Source organism: Lepus europaeus, chromosome 20 (assembly GCF_033115175.1).
Source record: "Lepus europaeus isolate LE1 chromosome 20, mLepTim1.pri, whole genome shotgun sequence".
Lineage (NCBI taxonomy): Eukaryota > Metazoa > Chordata > Mammalia > Lagomorpha > Leporidae > Lepus > Lepus europaeus.
This window is the reverse complement of record NC_084846.1, coordinates 40370876-40387226: the sequence shown is the minus strand read 5'-3', so window position 1 is coordinate 40387226 and position 16351 is coordinate 40370876. Positions and strand designations below refer to the sequence as shown.

At 41.9% G+C, this 16351-nt stretch overlaps 1 protein-coding gene across 4 annotated transcripts in view; it reads left to right on the top strand.

The window, feature by feature from the left end:
- AMPH (amphiphysin) overlaps window positions 1-16351 on the top strand; it is a 219687-nt gene that overhangs the window by 185518 nt on the left and 17818 nt on the right. For 2 of the 4 annotated variants that reach the window (XM_062178099.1, XM_062178098.1), the window contains exon 17: window positions 4782-4907. The exons of the other annotated variants lie outside the window; for them this stretch is intronic. In XM_062178099.1, coding sequence (XP_062034083.1) covers window positions 4782-4907 — 126 coding nt within the window. The remainder of the gene's footprint in view (window positions 1-4781; window positions 4908-16351) is intronic. 4 annotated transcript variants of the gene reach the window in all.

The following is a 16351-nucleotide window of genomic DNA, read 5'->3' as shown; positions in this document are numbered from 1 at the left end:
GTTCATACAATGTGTACAAGGTTAGTGTGAACTCTAGTCTCTTCACTTTGCTGTATAACACCAGAACTTTTTCTTCAATCTCTGATTTTTCTACTAATTATCCAAACTCCTCTATTCCTCCTCCATCTCTCTTAGCCATTCTGTGTTCAGGTTGTGTGGAGTGTTTAGGCTTTTCCATGTACCAAGTCAGGTCATCTGCAAACATAGATATTTTGACTTCCTCCTTTCAAATTTTGATGTCCTTTGTTTCTTTCTCCTCCACGATCTCTCTTGCTGGTACTTCCCATGTTACATGAATAAGACTGGTGAAAGTGGGCATCATTGTCTTGTTCCATATCTGAGGAGAAATTCTTTCAACTTTTACCCAGTTAGTATGATGCTGGGTGTTGGCTTGTCACATATAGCTATTATAATTTTGAGGTATATTCCTTGACATCCAATTTGTTGAGAATTTTCATCATGAAGATATGTTGAATCTTTTTCTGCATCTGTGGAGATGATTATATGGTTTTTGTTCTTCATTGTGTTGATGTGATTTATTGAGCTTATTGATATGTGAATGTTGAACCATCCTTGCATCCCTGGGATAAATCCCACTTGATTATGATGTGTGATCATTGGGATGTAGTGCTGGGTGACCCTTTTTTCTAGAAATCAGGAGGAAAAACATCTATAAAATCTTAAATTGATTTTGAATTTGATTCTTTTGATTCATAAAGGCACACTGATCCCAGCAAAACCCCAGAGCTCTTAATTTTGGGCCTCGATGGCACACAGTAAGCCTATCAGGGACATGGATCTTTCCATGAGACAAGAGACAACCGATAGGACTGAAATGAAAGTGCCTCAAGAGTCCATGCTTCCAGGTAGATCCCTGCTTCTCATCATCCTTTCGTTTTGTGAGTTGTAGATAGATAAAAGAAATTCACAGTAGAGTTGAAATTCCTAATTTGATAACAAATGAGAAGAGAGAAAAGCTTGGTTAGGGAATGAATGGGAAACCGTTAGTCTTGGTGCTTCGAGGAGAGGCTTTTCAGATTGATGCTGCAGGGTCACAGGAAACTGCCTAGCGGTAGCAGCAGCTCACCAGTACCATTGCATGAAGAAAGCTTCAGAGATTTCACTCGAGAGCTTGTCACTGCTGAGCTACTTCTACCTTTAGGGAAATCCAGTGAAAGACAGAGCCTCTGTGGCCTGCGAATAAATGATTAGATGTTTCAAATACAAATGATGTTGGCATTGTGGTGGGCATCTGTGACACGGTGGGTTAAGCCACCGCTTGGGGTACCCACATCCCAATTCAGAGTGTCTGGTTTGGGTCATGGGAGGTCTGTGTTTCTCATCCAGCTTCCTAATAATTCACCCGGCAGGCAGTGGATGATGGCCCAAATACTTGGCTTCCTATCACACATGTGGGAGACCTGCATGGAGTTGCTGGCTCCTGGCCTCAGCCTGACCCAGCCCTGGTTGTTGCAGACATTTGGGGAATAACCCGTGGATGGAAGATGTGTGTGTGTGTGTGTGTGTGCGCGCGCGCGTGCTTCCCTCACTGTCACTCTGCCTTTCAAATAAATGAATAAATATTTAAAGTTATGTTGATACCAATAATGAAGCCAGAGAGACTCAACCTTCATGTTCATTGGAAATTCTCAGCCTAAGTGATGGAAGATAAGAGTTTTAATTACCAACCATGAATGGGTTTTTAAGAAAAATTGAGAAACACTGGGATAAGTAGAGAGGTTATAATTTAACTCATACTTTCTATTTCAATGCAAAAGATGCGGGCCTGGAATCCAGTGACTTTTAAGTTTCTCTGAACATCTCCTAACCCTCCAGAGCTGGATCTGGGAGCTTCTATGGCTGCCCTCCCCTTCCCTTAATAAATATTCTTTGAAGCAGACATCTTTGCCTTCTTTCCGCTGGGAAAATTAGCTTTGTTTTACCCAACATGGCAAATGCTGCTGACATGGGCTCTGCACGGTGAGGAGCAGGCAATCCCAGTGAACCCGTGTCTCTCGGTGGGTAGTGATTACACAAGCCCTTCCAGGAGCAGGAAACCTCTGTGACATTTGGTTCACTGACTGTTCGGAGCTAGATGGTGGTTGATGTTGGTAATTACTGTACGTCTCCCAGCCTGCGTCTCATGGCACCACAGCACATCCCCTGAGTCTAAGTTTAAATGCTTTGTGAATCTGCAAACCTTGCTCAGGGCTCAGTTTCCTCTAAGACCCTTTGCTGTTCTCACTAAATTAGCTCTCCCAGGATTGAAGAAACAAGACTAGAAGGCAAATGCCATAGTGGAATGTGACGAGACTCCCAATCCCATTCTCCCAACCTGCCTCTTCTTCCTCGACATTGATCTGACTTTATCTTATCACAGAGAATACCAGAAAATGTGCTCCAAGTCTACGCTATTGATCTTATTGCAAAAGGAAAATTTCATTTTTGATTCTCAGAGTTGCACCATTATGGCATCCTGCTGTCACCAGTAAATGTAAGGGGTCCAGCTCTTCTCTGTGTGGTGACTGCCGCTCCAGCAAAAGCGGGGTCAGTACAGCATTCCACAGCAGGTGTGCTCTGGTATCAACCCATTGGCAGGCTCTGTCAAGGAAGGCCGTTTGTGAAAACGTGAAATGGTTGAGGCGGGGCACTCTTCTATTCCTACAGGACTGTTTCAGCTCTTTTCATGAACTATAGCCCACAGTTTGTGTTTGTTTTTCTCTCTAACTTCATGAAATGTTTGTGATTTTACAAGGGATTTTTACCAGGAACCCCTTTACCCGAGAAGGAACAGAAGGATGATTTCCATTTCAGAATCTGAGTAGCTGCTTGTGTGTATGATCAGGTTTCATCCTTACTCATTTTTCAGTGCACCTGGGACTTGAGTTAGGTAGCAATGCCATATCATGCTGTGTAGTGTGATTTTGTGGTAGAGTGAAACATGTCATGACTCGTGGGGGCAAAACCCAAGCCTATGTCGCCTTCGTACTGTGATATTGTGGCCTTGTCTAACTTGTGCAAGCAAATGCAATTAGACGCATTTAGGAAATCACCCAAATTATGCTTGCCTTACAGAAAACTTCAGCACTTTCTCAGACTTCTAATAAACCTAAACTGCAATGGAGATATTCATTTTAAATTGTTTCTTCATTTTTGCAAATACATAGTGCTATATTTGCTTGATGTGTGTTTTAGAATTTCTCTCGATTTTTTATCTGGCTTCAGACTTTTCCATAGCACAGATTCGGCTTGCTGGGGAACAATACCTGCTTCTGGATTTCTTGGTTCTTTGTCAAATTACCTTTGTGTATTCCATTGTATGGGTCATTTGATACCACCCTTTCTTGCAAATCGTCTTGCCTTCCCAATCGGTAGGATCGTACTCTAAGTGCTCCCAGTATCTGTTTGCCAGTGTGAAAACTTGTTCCATTATGAAGATAATTCTTTTTGAACAATAAAAGTGTAGTCTTTTCCCATAAAGGACTCCTAAGAGCCTATTAGAGTGAATTTTATCTCAGTCTTTCTTAAAAATTGTTTCAAACCAGCTCTTAACGGTTATAAAAGTCCATAAAAATATAAAATCTCTGCACACTTGTCTACCAAAGTGTTCTTTGATTTTATTATGCCCTTTGAAAGAATAGCAGTGTGATCATGGCAGGCATTATTGTGAATGACTTGGTGGGAGCATAAGCCAAATATTTTGTTTATTTTTCCAGCACCAAGCTACTCATTACTCATTTGCTATTAACTCAGCACAGTTTTCCTATCCCTTCTCTAGGGAACTTATGTGCATTGACTTAGGTGAATATACAAGGAAAGCACAGGTGGCAGTGGTGGCTTATAGGGAGAGTGTGGTGGAAGTTACAGATTTCCCCCAATCAGAGTATTCATTGGAGAACTCTACCCTCCAATGTCCATTTGCTTAGTGAAATAATCTTGTTAAAAATATGCTCATGTATATTAATAAGAATTATAAAAGAATATTTTAGTAGCTGTGGGGATGTATGCATCAGCTGTGGTGTTTCTAAGGGCCTGTTATTGTTTTATGTTGTTAATTTTAAGACTAAATTAGTCTTTCCCTAAGGGATGTCAAAGGCCTGACTCAGCATATAATTGGAATTAGGATGAAATCTATGTATAGATGTCACAATGGGACAGAAAGACCTTACCCTGCCACACAATTAAAGCTGTCTAATTGATACCACGAGAATTCTTCCCTGTGGTTCTTTAAAGAATTATTTTATTATATGAAATACATTGATCGATAAGGATTTTGTTGGTGGGAAAGAGAATAAGGAACCAAACAAGACTTTACAACAAGGCAGCAAAGTATCAATGAATGTGGCAGTCAGGTGGCTGGGCCTGCTCTTTCCAGTCTTGGAAATTGGATGCAGTTTAGTCTGAATATTGGGATGATCCCTGGATTTTTTTGGAGCAATGTCCCTGAACTCTGTGACCTTGATCTCTCTCTCTCTCTCTCTTCCTCTCCTTCTCTCCCTCTCTCCCCCTCTCTCTCTCTCTCTCTTCCTCTCTCTCTTTCAATGCCAAAGGAAATGACAGTTTTTGAAGATTGTAAAAAGAAACTTAACACAATTTATTCATAGGATTTGCAGTTCTGTAAAGGTTCATGGTGCCAAATGGGGAGACTTCTCCCAGTAGATTCAATGAAGCAGGTTCTCTATGGGATAAGCAAGAGAATCGTAATTGTCCAGTGTTTTGGAATGTTATCTATTCACACATTGAACTTCTTTTCCTCTAACCCCTAAACCAAATAATTGAAGGCTGAATCTGAGCAGGCTGCACCCACAGAGCCGAAAGCAGAGGAGGCCCCTGCTGCTGCCACACCTGCTGTCGGACTGGACCAGGGACTGGATGCTCGGGCCGAGGAGCCAGTGGAGGAGGCAGCGGTGAGCGAGACCTCCCTCTCTCTGCACCTGCCTCCCTGCCGCTGCCATGCTCACCTCATGACCTCACACATCATCTCTCATCCATGCTTCCTTCCCTTGTATTACACAGGCTGCCCACTGGTCACGGCTCCCCAAGTTCAATACCCTTCATACCTTTGATAGTGGAACTCTATTTCATTTCACGTTTCAGAATAGATGCTATGGAGAGAACTGATCTTATGATCTAGAGAGTACTCTGAGGTATCCTAGATGTAGCTATCTATGAAGAATGTCTTCATTTTTTTTAATGCTGTCTCATTCACAGTAGATAGCTTTTGTAGAACTTGCTGGTAATCAGACCTGTTAATAGCATGTTCTACCTGTGGTGGCTGCAGATGTACCTTGAACTAGGGACCTACTTGAGTGCAATAAACAGGACAGTAATTTGATGGTTGTGTCTAGATAGTGATTACTTACAATGTTAATTTTGTAGGTTGGTTAAAGTCCAATGAAAGATTGAAATCCTGTATTACAAATCTGTGAGTCTCTAAGGATTCCTATATGTGTAGCAGTTTTCTCAAAGTCAGGTTCAATGCTGGCTGTTTTTTTTTTTTTTTTTTTTTTTTTTTTTTATTGATTTATTTGAAAGGCAGAGTTACAGAGAGAGTGGGAAAGACAGACAGAGAGAGATCTTCCATCCACTGTGGTGGGGCAGGCTGAACCCAGGAGAGAGGCTTCTTCCACGTCTCCCATGTGAATGCAGGGGCCCAAGGTCTTCGACCATCTTCCACTGCCTTCTTAGGTTCATTAGCAGGGAGCTGGATCAGAAATGGAGCAGCTGGGACTCGAACTGGAGCCAGTATGGGGATGTCAGCACTGAAGATGGTGGCTTAACCCACTGCACCACAGTGCTGGCTGCAAATGCTGGTTCTTAATGAGAGACCTTTGTGCTAGGATGAAGACCCATCTGTCTGCCTGGGAACCAACTCTTAACCTGATCCATGCAGCCATATAAAGTTGTGATATGGTTATTATTTTTAGCCCTTGCTTGTACTCCTGTGGAACTGTGGTCTTCCTACTTTTTTTTTTAACCTATTTTTATTTATAGAAGGTGAACAAATTCCATGTATTTAATATTTACAGATATAGGAGCATGGTGATACTTCCCACCCTACCCTCCCTCCCACCCATGTTCCCACTGTCCCTCATCCTTCCTTTCTTATTCCTTTGATTCTCACAATGATATACTTTCAATTTATTTTATAATCATAAGAATAACCCTCCACTAAGAAAAGGATTAAACAAGAAGTAAGAAGAAAAAATAAAAACACTGTATCACAATAGTAGTGACAAGAGCTATAAACGATAATCAAGTCTCACAATGTCAGTTTTGCTAATGAACATTACAATTTTTGTTCTTTCTACTTTTACTTGTTGAATATTATAGTTAATAGTGAGTTAAGCCTGACTGGTGATCTCAATGGATGGGTGCAGACACGGCATTTTCATTTGGTGTTCATTTGTGACCCATCTACCCATCTTACCAGGTAAGATTATTTAAACAACAAAGGAAGAGGAAATATAGTTGAATTTTTCGCTATTCTTACAATTTAGAGAATTAATTTTAAAGAAGATATGACCAATGCCAAGGAGATAGATATTGATGTAGGTTTTGAGTTGCTTCAGTTCCAAAAAAATTTTCTTCAAATCCCTGTTTTTGAATAGCAGCACCTATTTCATCTTATCCAGTGCTTGTAAACTACGTTGCTTCCTTATTGTCAGATCAAGCATAATGCAATAGCACCCATGCTTTTGAGCAAGGATAACATTCAATGTTGTGTGATAGACTGGCGATGTGCAATAGACAAGCTAGTGTGCTAATTACAGGCTTGAATGTTAATCCTCTGTCATCCCTTCTCAGACCCCTCACACTCATCCTCCTTGTAACCCACTTAACTGCGCAGCTCTTGGCTTCTTACAGAATTCCAGTTCATTGGCTTTCCAGAGAACATTAGAACAGTTACTGAGGACCTACATGACCTAATGTATACAGGGCAAATAGCCCTTACCCAAATTCTTGAGACCATAGATGTTTGTGGGTTTTGGCTTTTTGTGGATTTTAGAATATTTTAATGTATTTAATGAACTATCTGGAGGGCTGGACCCACGTTTAAACATGAACTTCAGTCTTGGTTTCATATGTATCTTAGACATGTAGCCTGAAGATTTTATACAGTGTTAATGTATCTGCATTTTGTCTATAATGTGTTCCATGAGGTCAGAGTGGAATTTTCTACTTGTGAGCACTTCAGATTTTGGATTTTCAGATTAGGGATGCCCAACCTATACATGATTTGTAATCTTTTTTTAATTCAGGTGGTATTACAAATGTTTAACACACTATGGCACAAGCTGATGTCTTCCATCATTAAAGCCAGCTTCCCTCACATTGGATAAAGAGATAATTGGAAGAATGCTTCATCCTGAAAGTATTTTTTTCTCCTAAAGCTTAGAGGTGAACTTTAGAGAATCACAAGTTTCAATTCCTTGTGAAATACTAAGGCAATTTAGAGTCTTCCGAAGGATTCAGACACCTCCTGGGAGCCACAGGTGATGCTGGAACAGCAGGTTCGGTGCTCACAGCGTGAGGCTCCCTCTCTGAAGAGAAAGCATTCATCAGTTTCACTTCTCCACATGGACAGAAAAAGAATAGTACGGGTGTTCGGCAAGCAGGGGCAGCTGGCAGCAGCTCGGTCGGCCTAGCGCCCGTCAAGAGCGGCCCCCGTCCATGTTTGGTAAAGGACGGCCTTGGAAGACATCAGTCTCCTCCTGCCTTCCCTCCTACTTAGAAGAACACTGTGGCACAGAACACATTTTTGTTTCCTGCAGTGGTTTATAGCTTTCTCCTTCTGATCATAATAACCTAATGTATTCATAGGGTGATTTCTTCTAAGCAAAGGCCTCTTCTCTTGCTGGATGTGTGGTATTCAGCCGTGAAGGCACAAACACCCATGTTCTGGCCCTAGCATTAATTAACAGACGGGCTGTGGTTGTCATCAGTCAGGACGGGGTTGACGTGACCTTTTGAGGAACTGCTTTCTGCAGCCGAAATGTCACCAGGCCATTATCGGTTCAGCTCTTGACAGAATGCACTGCATTGGAGGGAAAGACTGTGGTGGTTTTCTTTAAAAAATAAAATAAAATAAAAAGAGGCAAGTGTAATTTCAAAAGCAGGACATTTTAGTCCTGGTTCTCAGAGAGACCTGAGGCTTTCAAGAAAAGCTTAGTTCTTACATTTCTGTTTGTTATTCTGTTCCCCACATACTGATATTACTGTTAGTTATTTCCCCTACAACATTAAGTTTCTTCACTAGGTCTGCAGGATGCATTTTTTTGAAATATTTTGTTTATTTGAGAGGTAGAGTTACAGACAGTGAGAGGGAGAGACAGAAAGAGAGGTCTTCCATCCACCGGTTCACTCCCCAAATGGCCGCAAAGGCCGGAGCTGAGCCGATCTGAAGCGGGAGTCAGGATCTTCCTCCAGGTCTCCCACACAGGTGAAGGGGACCAAGCACTTGGGCCATCTTCTACTGCTTTCCCAGGCCACAGCAGAGAGCTGGATTGGAAGTGGAGCAGCCAGGACTAGAACCGGCACCCGTGTGGGATGCTGGCACCACAGGTGGAAGATTAACCTACTGTCCCACAACACCAGCCTCAGGATGCATTTTAGAAACCCATACCTCTCCTTCTCTAGATGTTTGTATGTTAGGTAGCTCATGAAAGTACTCTTTAGGGAAAAAATGGTGTCAATATTTGTTTCAGTTTATATATGAGATAATTAGGTTAAAGAGCAGATAAAGATGCATATAGATACAGTTCACAGTGTATTACCTGGATATGGTTCATCATTTACCATGCATGCCATTTCTTTATAGAAAATAACATTTTATCTACATGTATCCTCTTTTTCTACAGAGATGCTCCTTCTATTGCTCAAAACTTCTGTCAGTTCCTATACATTTTACCCAAATGATAGGATGTAGACAATGCCCCCTTCTGCCCTCTGTTTTAGAAGAGAGTAAGTGCTTTCAGTACACTGGGTGTTAGCAGAGCTCCAAAAACAAATAAGTGAAGAGAAGACTGAGGTAAAGATACTTTGGGAATTGCTAGATGAGCCTGGAAGAGGAAACATTTCTGATCCATTATTTGGGAGACTACTTTGACTTTGCTTTTACTTTTAATTTCATCAAACTTTGTTGACTTGTCAAGACCAATTACACCCACAAGTATATACTTGTACATATCAGAACTTGCAGACTGTAGTCTCTCAGTGCCATCTTGCTAGGAGTGTTTCTGTCTGCTTGAATAAGTGCTTCTTTCACTCGGATGACAGAGATGTCGCCATCTCTGTAGGTATCAAGGTATGTTCTGGGCCTGGGGATATAGTGATGTAGTAAAAAGATAAGGCTCCGGCTTCATAATTCCCTGACGGGAGGATGAGGTTGACACTGAAGAGTGGTCAGGCAGTCATGTGCGTGGGAAATGGCAGAGTAGGCGTGAGAACTCGGGTTTCCACTCTCCCGCGAGATGTGATCTCCCAGACTGTCAGAGGGAGGTGTTGAAGACCAGAGGAAATCAGAAGCTTGATTTATTGTTTGGCCTTCATCAAGGTAGAATAATTTCCCAGCTCTAAGTGTTCATATTAAAAGCATGCTCTCAATTAACATTTCAAGAAACATATGCATATGCACAGTCATATATACATGCATATACATATGTGAATATAAATATAAATATGTATGTAAAATGGCAGCCTTGGAGGAGGGAGTACATTTTTACCTTTATTAGGAAAAAGCTCACATACATGATTATTTTGTGAGCTCAACTGTGTTCCCAGTAGCAACTAATAACATCTTCAGTGCCCATCAGTCCAAACATGTGAGCTGATTTTCTCTTGCTCCATGGCATCTAATATGTGCCCAACAAATTCTGATTCATTGATTTGTTGAGTGATTGACACCATAGTCAGGGTGTTCTGAAAGAGTCTGTAACTGGATGTTGTAAGATACAGATATTTTAAGGGCCTTTTCTTTTGCTTTCTGCCATTCAGATACTGTGGATTTTGTCACGTAGGAAAAGCAAGCCACTTACTGCCATCAAAATCTGTGCAAGTTTCTCACCCTGCTCTGCACTAGCTCTGTGACATCCAAGCCCCAGTCCCTCCAGGCTGAAATGGAGTAAATAGTAATTACTTTAAAAACTCCTATGAGGGCTTAGAAATGGTTCACGTCATTAGTTTCAGCATCTGGCACAGAGAGATACCCAGTCAACAATGGTTTGATGATATCATGATGAGCATCGTCATGGACACTTAGAGGTAGATGAGCACAGTGGGTGACATACATTCTTCTAGAGAGGAGAGGGTGGAAATTGAGAAAGGAAATCACCCCCTGTTTCATCATTGCCTCGAGTCAGAAATGGTGAGGATCTCGACTTCTGCTATGTCTCCATCAGCATAAAGTTCCTCTTGGCTCCAACCAAGCTATGTTCCATCAAAATTCTTTGTCCGTTCCGAGAAGCCTTCCTGCCTTCTAGGCACCTTCCCGCTGGTTCCAGTACTGGGGAGTTCCCTCCGCCCCTCCTTGCCAGGGAGATAGGAAGAGTCAGAGAAATGCAGAGCCCTTTCTGCTGTGTCTTTCCTCAAGGTGTTTGGAGAAAGAGAAACAAAGTCCGATGATCTCCAGATACATCCAAAGTTGCTGCAAGTGATGGAGCCCAAATCCTCCTTTCTACCATTGCATCAAGTCAGAGGGAAGAGATGAATTTAGCCAAGAAGAAAATATAGGTAACAAGATAGGAATCCACTCCCCACCCCTCACAAACCAGGTTGACCTGGGTTTGTCAGTTGCCATCTCTGGAATATGGGGCTATTGCTGTCTGGAATGTGACTGACAGTTAAGACCCATTAACCCCTTACTGACTGCTAAATAGCAGCACACACAAACTGTCTCACCTGTCTTTGGGAGTCTAATATTCCATAGCCCCTTCTCCCACAGGACAACTAACCAGGATTAGCCTTTTCTCACCAGCAGTGCCATGAACTACTCAAAGGCTGGCAAGTCAGAGATCAGCAGAGGGGTCTTCCAAGTGTGGCTGTCTGCTACCTCCCCCATTCAAGTTTCAGGCCCCACACTGCTATCTGGTTGGGTCTCGGTTGTGAAAGAGATGTCTGTGCTTTGGAGGCCAGTGTTGGGAGTTTTGCCAGCAGAGCGTGATGTCATTCAGGTGGCACTGAGACCATCATTTCTGGTCTAGTCTCTGGCAGCCCTACCTTTGCCTTCTGCCAATGCGGGCCTGGGCCCACTTACAAGAAGGCAGTTTAAGCAGTGGCAGCAAATGCTTTACATATCATTCATAGACAGTGTAATCAGGCAAGATGAAATGTTTACCTTGCGCTGTGAAGGTGTTTTTCTTAAATAACCTCTCTAAGAAACTACTGGCCACCCACTGGAGCTGTTCATTGTGCCTACTCCAGAAACTGGTCCATGCTTATCTCCCCATCCCTGAGAGAGCACAACACACTATTTACCTTCGCTTTACAAGATCAGTCTACTTTTTCTATCCCCATCTCCCATACATGCCTCTTACAGAGACACCACTAACTGAAATTTCACATACTGGTATGTATCATTATTCGATTTCTTATGTGACCTTAAAGGCCAAATTAACCAAAAATTCATTAACTTTGGCATCTCTACAGGAGACTTTCATTTTTAAAGAAGTTGCAGAGCTAATTTGAACAGATGTTGCCATAGCAACACTGCTGCCGGCGGCTGGTTTGAGTCAGGGGCCCAGCTGCCCAGGGTTTGTGATGGGACTGCAGGCAATACTCAGAGAGCAGATTGAAAACCAGAATGGAGATGAAGGTCAGGGGAAACCCCTAATAATTCCTTCAGTAGAAAGGAAGCCCATGATGTGTTAGAGAAGGTTTGCAATACCATGGACCACCTTTAAACAGAATGCCACTGGGAGCCTGATGTTACACAGGAGAGCTCACCCCTACCGTTGTGCTAAGGAATCTGACTTGCAGTGTTTCCAATATAATTTATCCGAAAAGCAGTCCCAGCCACCAGGCTGTGGCTGAGGACAGGAGTCTTCTCTTTGGGGCCATAGTGATGTTCTGTAGATCTAGACTGACTGCTGGGCTTTTCTTTAAAATGGATTCTGAATAAAATCCATTTTCCATTTCTTATAACTTTTCACTTTTTCATAAAAATACCAAGAAAATCCATTTCTTTTTTCTCCATAAAAATGCAAATTCTTCAGATAACTCAAGAACTTAACCTAGATCCAGCATTCTGAGTGGGCAGGAAAAGGCCAGGGCGTCTGCAGTCTGGATCATCTTTGTATTTATTTCCCTTTATTACTTTTCCCATGGGTTTCGACAGCCAGACTCAAAGGAGTGTACTCCAGCTTAGTGGAAGTATTGAACCTAAAAGTCCTCACAAGCTTCATGTCACGGGTTACATCCATTCCATCATATCCTATCATTAGTAAAATGAGAACCTTGGGCCCTGAAATCTTTTCAACTTGGATCGTATTAATCTGTGACTAGTGAGCCTGGCTGTGGATGTCCAAGTTTCCACAAGTTATAGGCTATCACTCTTAAGTCCAGGTGAAGATCTATCAGTTGTCTTTTCCACTTTCTCATGTTGCACTTATCTTTCTAATCAAGGATATCTACAGGATGGGTGGCAAAATGTAGAGAAGTTATATCCAACCAAGCTCTTCTTGAAGTCTTTGTGTTGTATGATTCACTGTTGACTCAGGGGCTTCATGACATGGTTTCCTGGGTGCTCAGACAGTACATGTTCACCAATAAAGAAAAAATGTATTTATTATATGTGAAATTCATTTTAAAGAGTAGCATTCCAAGAGTGGAAGTGCAGGTGCTGGTTGTTTACCAGGATACACTCACGTTCATACACATGCCTGGGAATTGTCACCAGGAGCCAGTGGATCTCTAGGAGATATTCCAGGTCTCAGGAAGGCTGGAGAGCCCTGGTTGGATAAGTGTGTTGTCTTCTTGGATGCAAGTGGGTGTGAAATAAAAACAAACCACACAACTTAGAATGAGACGCACTGGTTCACTGCCTGGGTGAGTTACTTAAACTCTTAACTTAGTTAACTTGTTGGAAATATCTGATAGGGTTGTTGGAAGAATAATACACAATAAATGTAGCCCACCTGATGTAAATGTCAGTTTCCCCCGCTGGCTGCAAAATAGCATATATTGAAACTATCAAGCAGAAACATGTCTGTAGATTAGAATTGTTACTCTCTATGTTTTGGATCAATTGGTAAACCTAGAATCCAGTGATCTTTCAGTCAGTTGCCTCTGGCTACACTCTAGTGTCATGTCTTATAGCCATGAATGGATGTAATTTGGCTAAAATGTGAAATAATACATTTTATATCCTTATCTGTATCAGTTACCCCCAAGAGTATTTTTATCATTTATTTATATATTTGAAAGACAGATACACACACACACACACAGGGAGGGAGAGGGAGAGTGGGAGGGAGAGGGAGAGAGAGTAAGAGTGATTCTCCATCTACTGGTTCACTCCCCAAATGTCCCTAACAGCCAGGGCTGGTCCAGGCTGAAGCCAGAAGCCTGGAACTCAATGTCAGTCTCCCACATGGGTGGCAGAGACCCAAGCACTTGGACCATAATCTGCTTTCCCAGGTGCATGAGCAGGAAGATGGATTGGAAGCAGGGCATCTGGGACATGAACCAGTACTCTGATATGGGATGCTCGTGTATCAAGAGGCAATATAAGTGTCATAACTTAGGCCCCTATTTTGGGAGTATTTTAAAGAAAATAAAATGCTTTGTAGGAGCACATAAATAACAATTAAATGAGAAAACTAAAAACACTAAAAAAGCACAGATTCACACACATAATTAGATTCGGTATTACCAGAATTAAATTCAGTGCTCTTCTATATTTAAAGAAAAAGCATCTTGAAAAAGTAAATATTTCAATAGTAACATATTCTAGAACTCTTTGCCAAACCTGAGAATTTTCCATAAAGCAAAGTGCAAAAAAAGTCCTTGAACTGTAATAACTGAGTGTGGCATAGACAAATATGTGAGATCGTCATCCATCCTTGCCCCAGGCAGAAGGCAACTGGTGTCCAGCACCACAGTGAGTATGGGAGTACCCCGCTGAAGCATCAAGGCATTTGGGGCTGGGTGCTGCTCTAAGTGCATCCTTTGGCACATAGACTTGGGGGACTCAAAACAGATGGTTGTATTAAATACTTGATAAATCCATCCCCACTTCCTATGGTGCGAAGGACATCTGAAAGTTCTTAGATGGATAGTGAGGAACACGGAACAGAGGAAATGTTTCCATGTCTATGGGAAACACTAGGCCTAGAGGGAGTTCACCTAATTTGAAATCACTAAGCAAATAAATACTAAAAGCAAGAAAAAATTCCAGTCAATTGATGGGAATTTTTAAACGCAGTTAAGGGTTTAAAAGAGACGTTACAGAAACTGCTCTGTTGTTCTGTCTTATGATACATGTGTGTGTGTGCATATTGTATGTTGTGTCTAGTAAAAATTTCATTAAGGGTACTTTTTTAAAGATTTATTTATTTATTTATTTATTTATTTGAAAGAGTTACACAGAGAAGGAGAGGCAGAGAGAGAGAGAGAGAGAGGGGTCTTCCATCCGCTGTTCACTCCTCAGTTGGCCTCAACTGCCGGAGCTGCACCAGTCTGAAGCCAGGAGCCAAGAGCTTCCTCTGGGTCTACCACACAGTGCAGGGGCCCAGGGACTTGGGCCATCTTCCACTGCTTTTCTAGGCCATAGCAGAGAGCTGGATTGGAAGTGGAGTAGCCAGAACTGGAACCAGCGCCCATATGGGTGGCATTACCACCTGCAGGTGGTGGGATTACCTGTTACGCGCAGCACCGGCTCCAAGGGTACTGTTTTGATTGACCTAGATAAAAGAATGCTCATATAAATTAAAACTATTAATCCCCAAATCACATTTAGAAATAGGATAGGGCCTATTAGAGAACAACATAAAAGAAGGAAAGAATGCATGCTAGAGTTAAAAGTTTCTTTAAAGAACAAAAAAAAAATTTGCCCAAAATATAAACAAAATATGAAAATTGTCCTCCTTTTGTTGTCAGTAAAATCCAAGATCTCAATACATGAAACAGAAGATGGGAAACTACCTGGTAAAGTGAAAAGAGTCACTGGGATGTAGGTGAACATTGATCTCAGTGATGTGAGGGAAGATTTCAAGAAGAAATGTAGTTAGAATTAGGGTTTGCCTAAGAAGTGGTGAAGACCAGAAGCAACAGTACAGAGCACTGATGGAGTGTAGGAGAACAGAATAGAAGACTTCTCCCAACGCAGAAGAAAAGCACAAGCCTAGGGCCAAAGAGTGAAGATTCCACTCACAGATAATTCCCAGTGTGATGAAGACACTGAAAAATGCTGTAGACACAGTGGTAGCAGTGCGACAGGAAACCATGCATGAGCCGAAGTTGTCCTTGTTGAAGGAATTTCTCTTTGTAGATCCTGAGAAATCACTGACAAGATACAGCGGGTTAAGCTCCTGCTTAGGACACATTCAGCCCTGACTGGAGTGCTGACTTGAGTTCCGGTGCCCCTGCCTCTGGGCAAGCTTCCTGCTAAGGCATCCTGGGAGGCAGTGGATGATGACTCAAGTACTTGGGCCCCTACCACCAGTGTGGAAGACCTGGATGGAGTTCCTGGCTCCTGGCTTCAGCCTGGCCCAACTCTTGCTGTTGAGGGCATTTGGGGAGTGAACCAGCAGAAGGAAGATCTATGCTCTTCTCTTTTCTCCTTTCCTCTTTCTCTCTGCCTTCCGAATGAATGAAAAGTAACTAGTTTTTTGTTTGTTTGTTTGTTTTTTGTTTTTTGGGTTTTTTTTTGCTTAAAAAAAAAAATGACCAGCAAAAGGCAAAATGAGGGGAAGCTAGCATCTAAATATATTCTTTTAGATTTTTTAATTCAGTTGTTTTTGAAAGTCTGCAAACATCTATATTGGAAGTAAAAATAGACAAGAATCAGGTTGGTCTAGCGGTATCCCTCTCAATACTGAAGATGGGAAGTTATTAGATCAGCATACAGATTTTGAGTGCATAAAAACACACTATAGAATTCTGCCCCAGGCCAAGTGTTGATCATGTGTAAAAGCACAGAAAGACTCTATCAAATACCCAGTTTCCCCCCTGTATCCACAGATCCTGACCCAGGAATTCTACCAAATGCAGACCATAGTTATCCAGAAAAGCAGTTTTCATCTGTGCTCAACATGTATGCAACTTTTTCGTGTCATTATTCCCTAAACCATACAGCAACTATTCGTATGGCATTTATATTATGTTAGTTGTTGTAAGTGACCTAGAAATGACT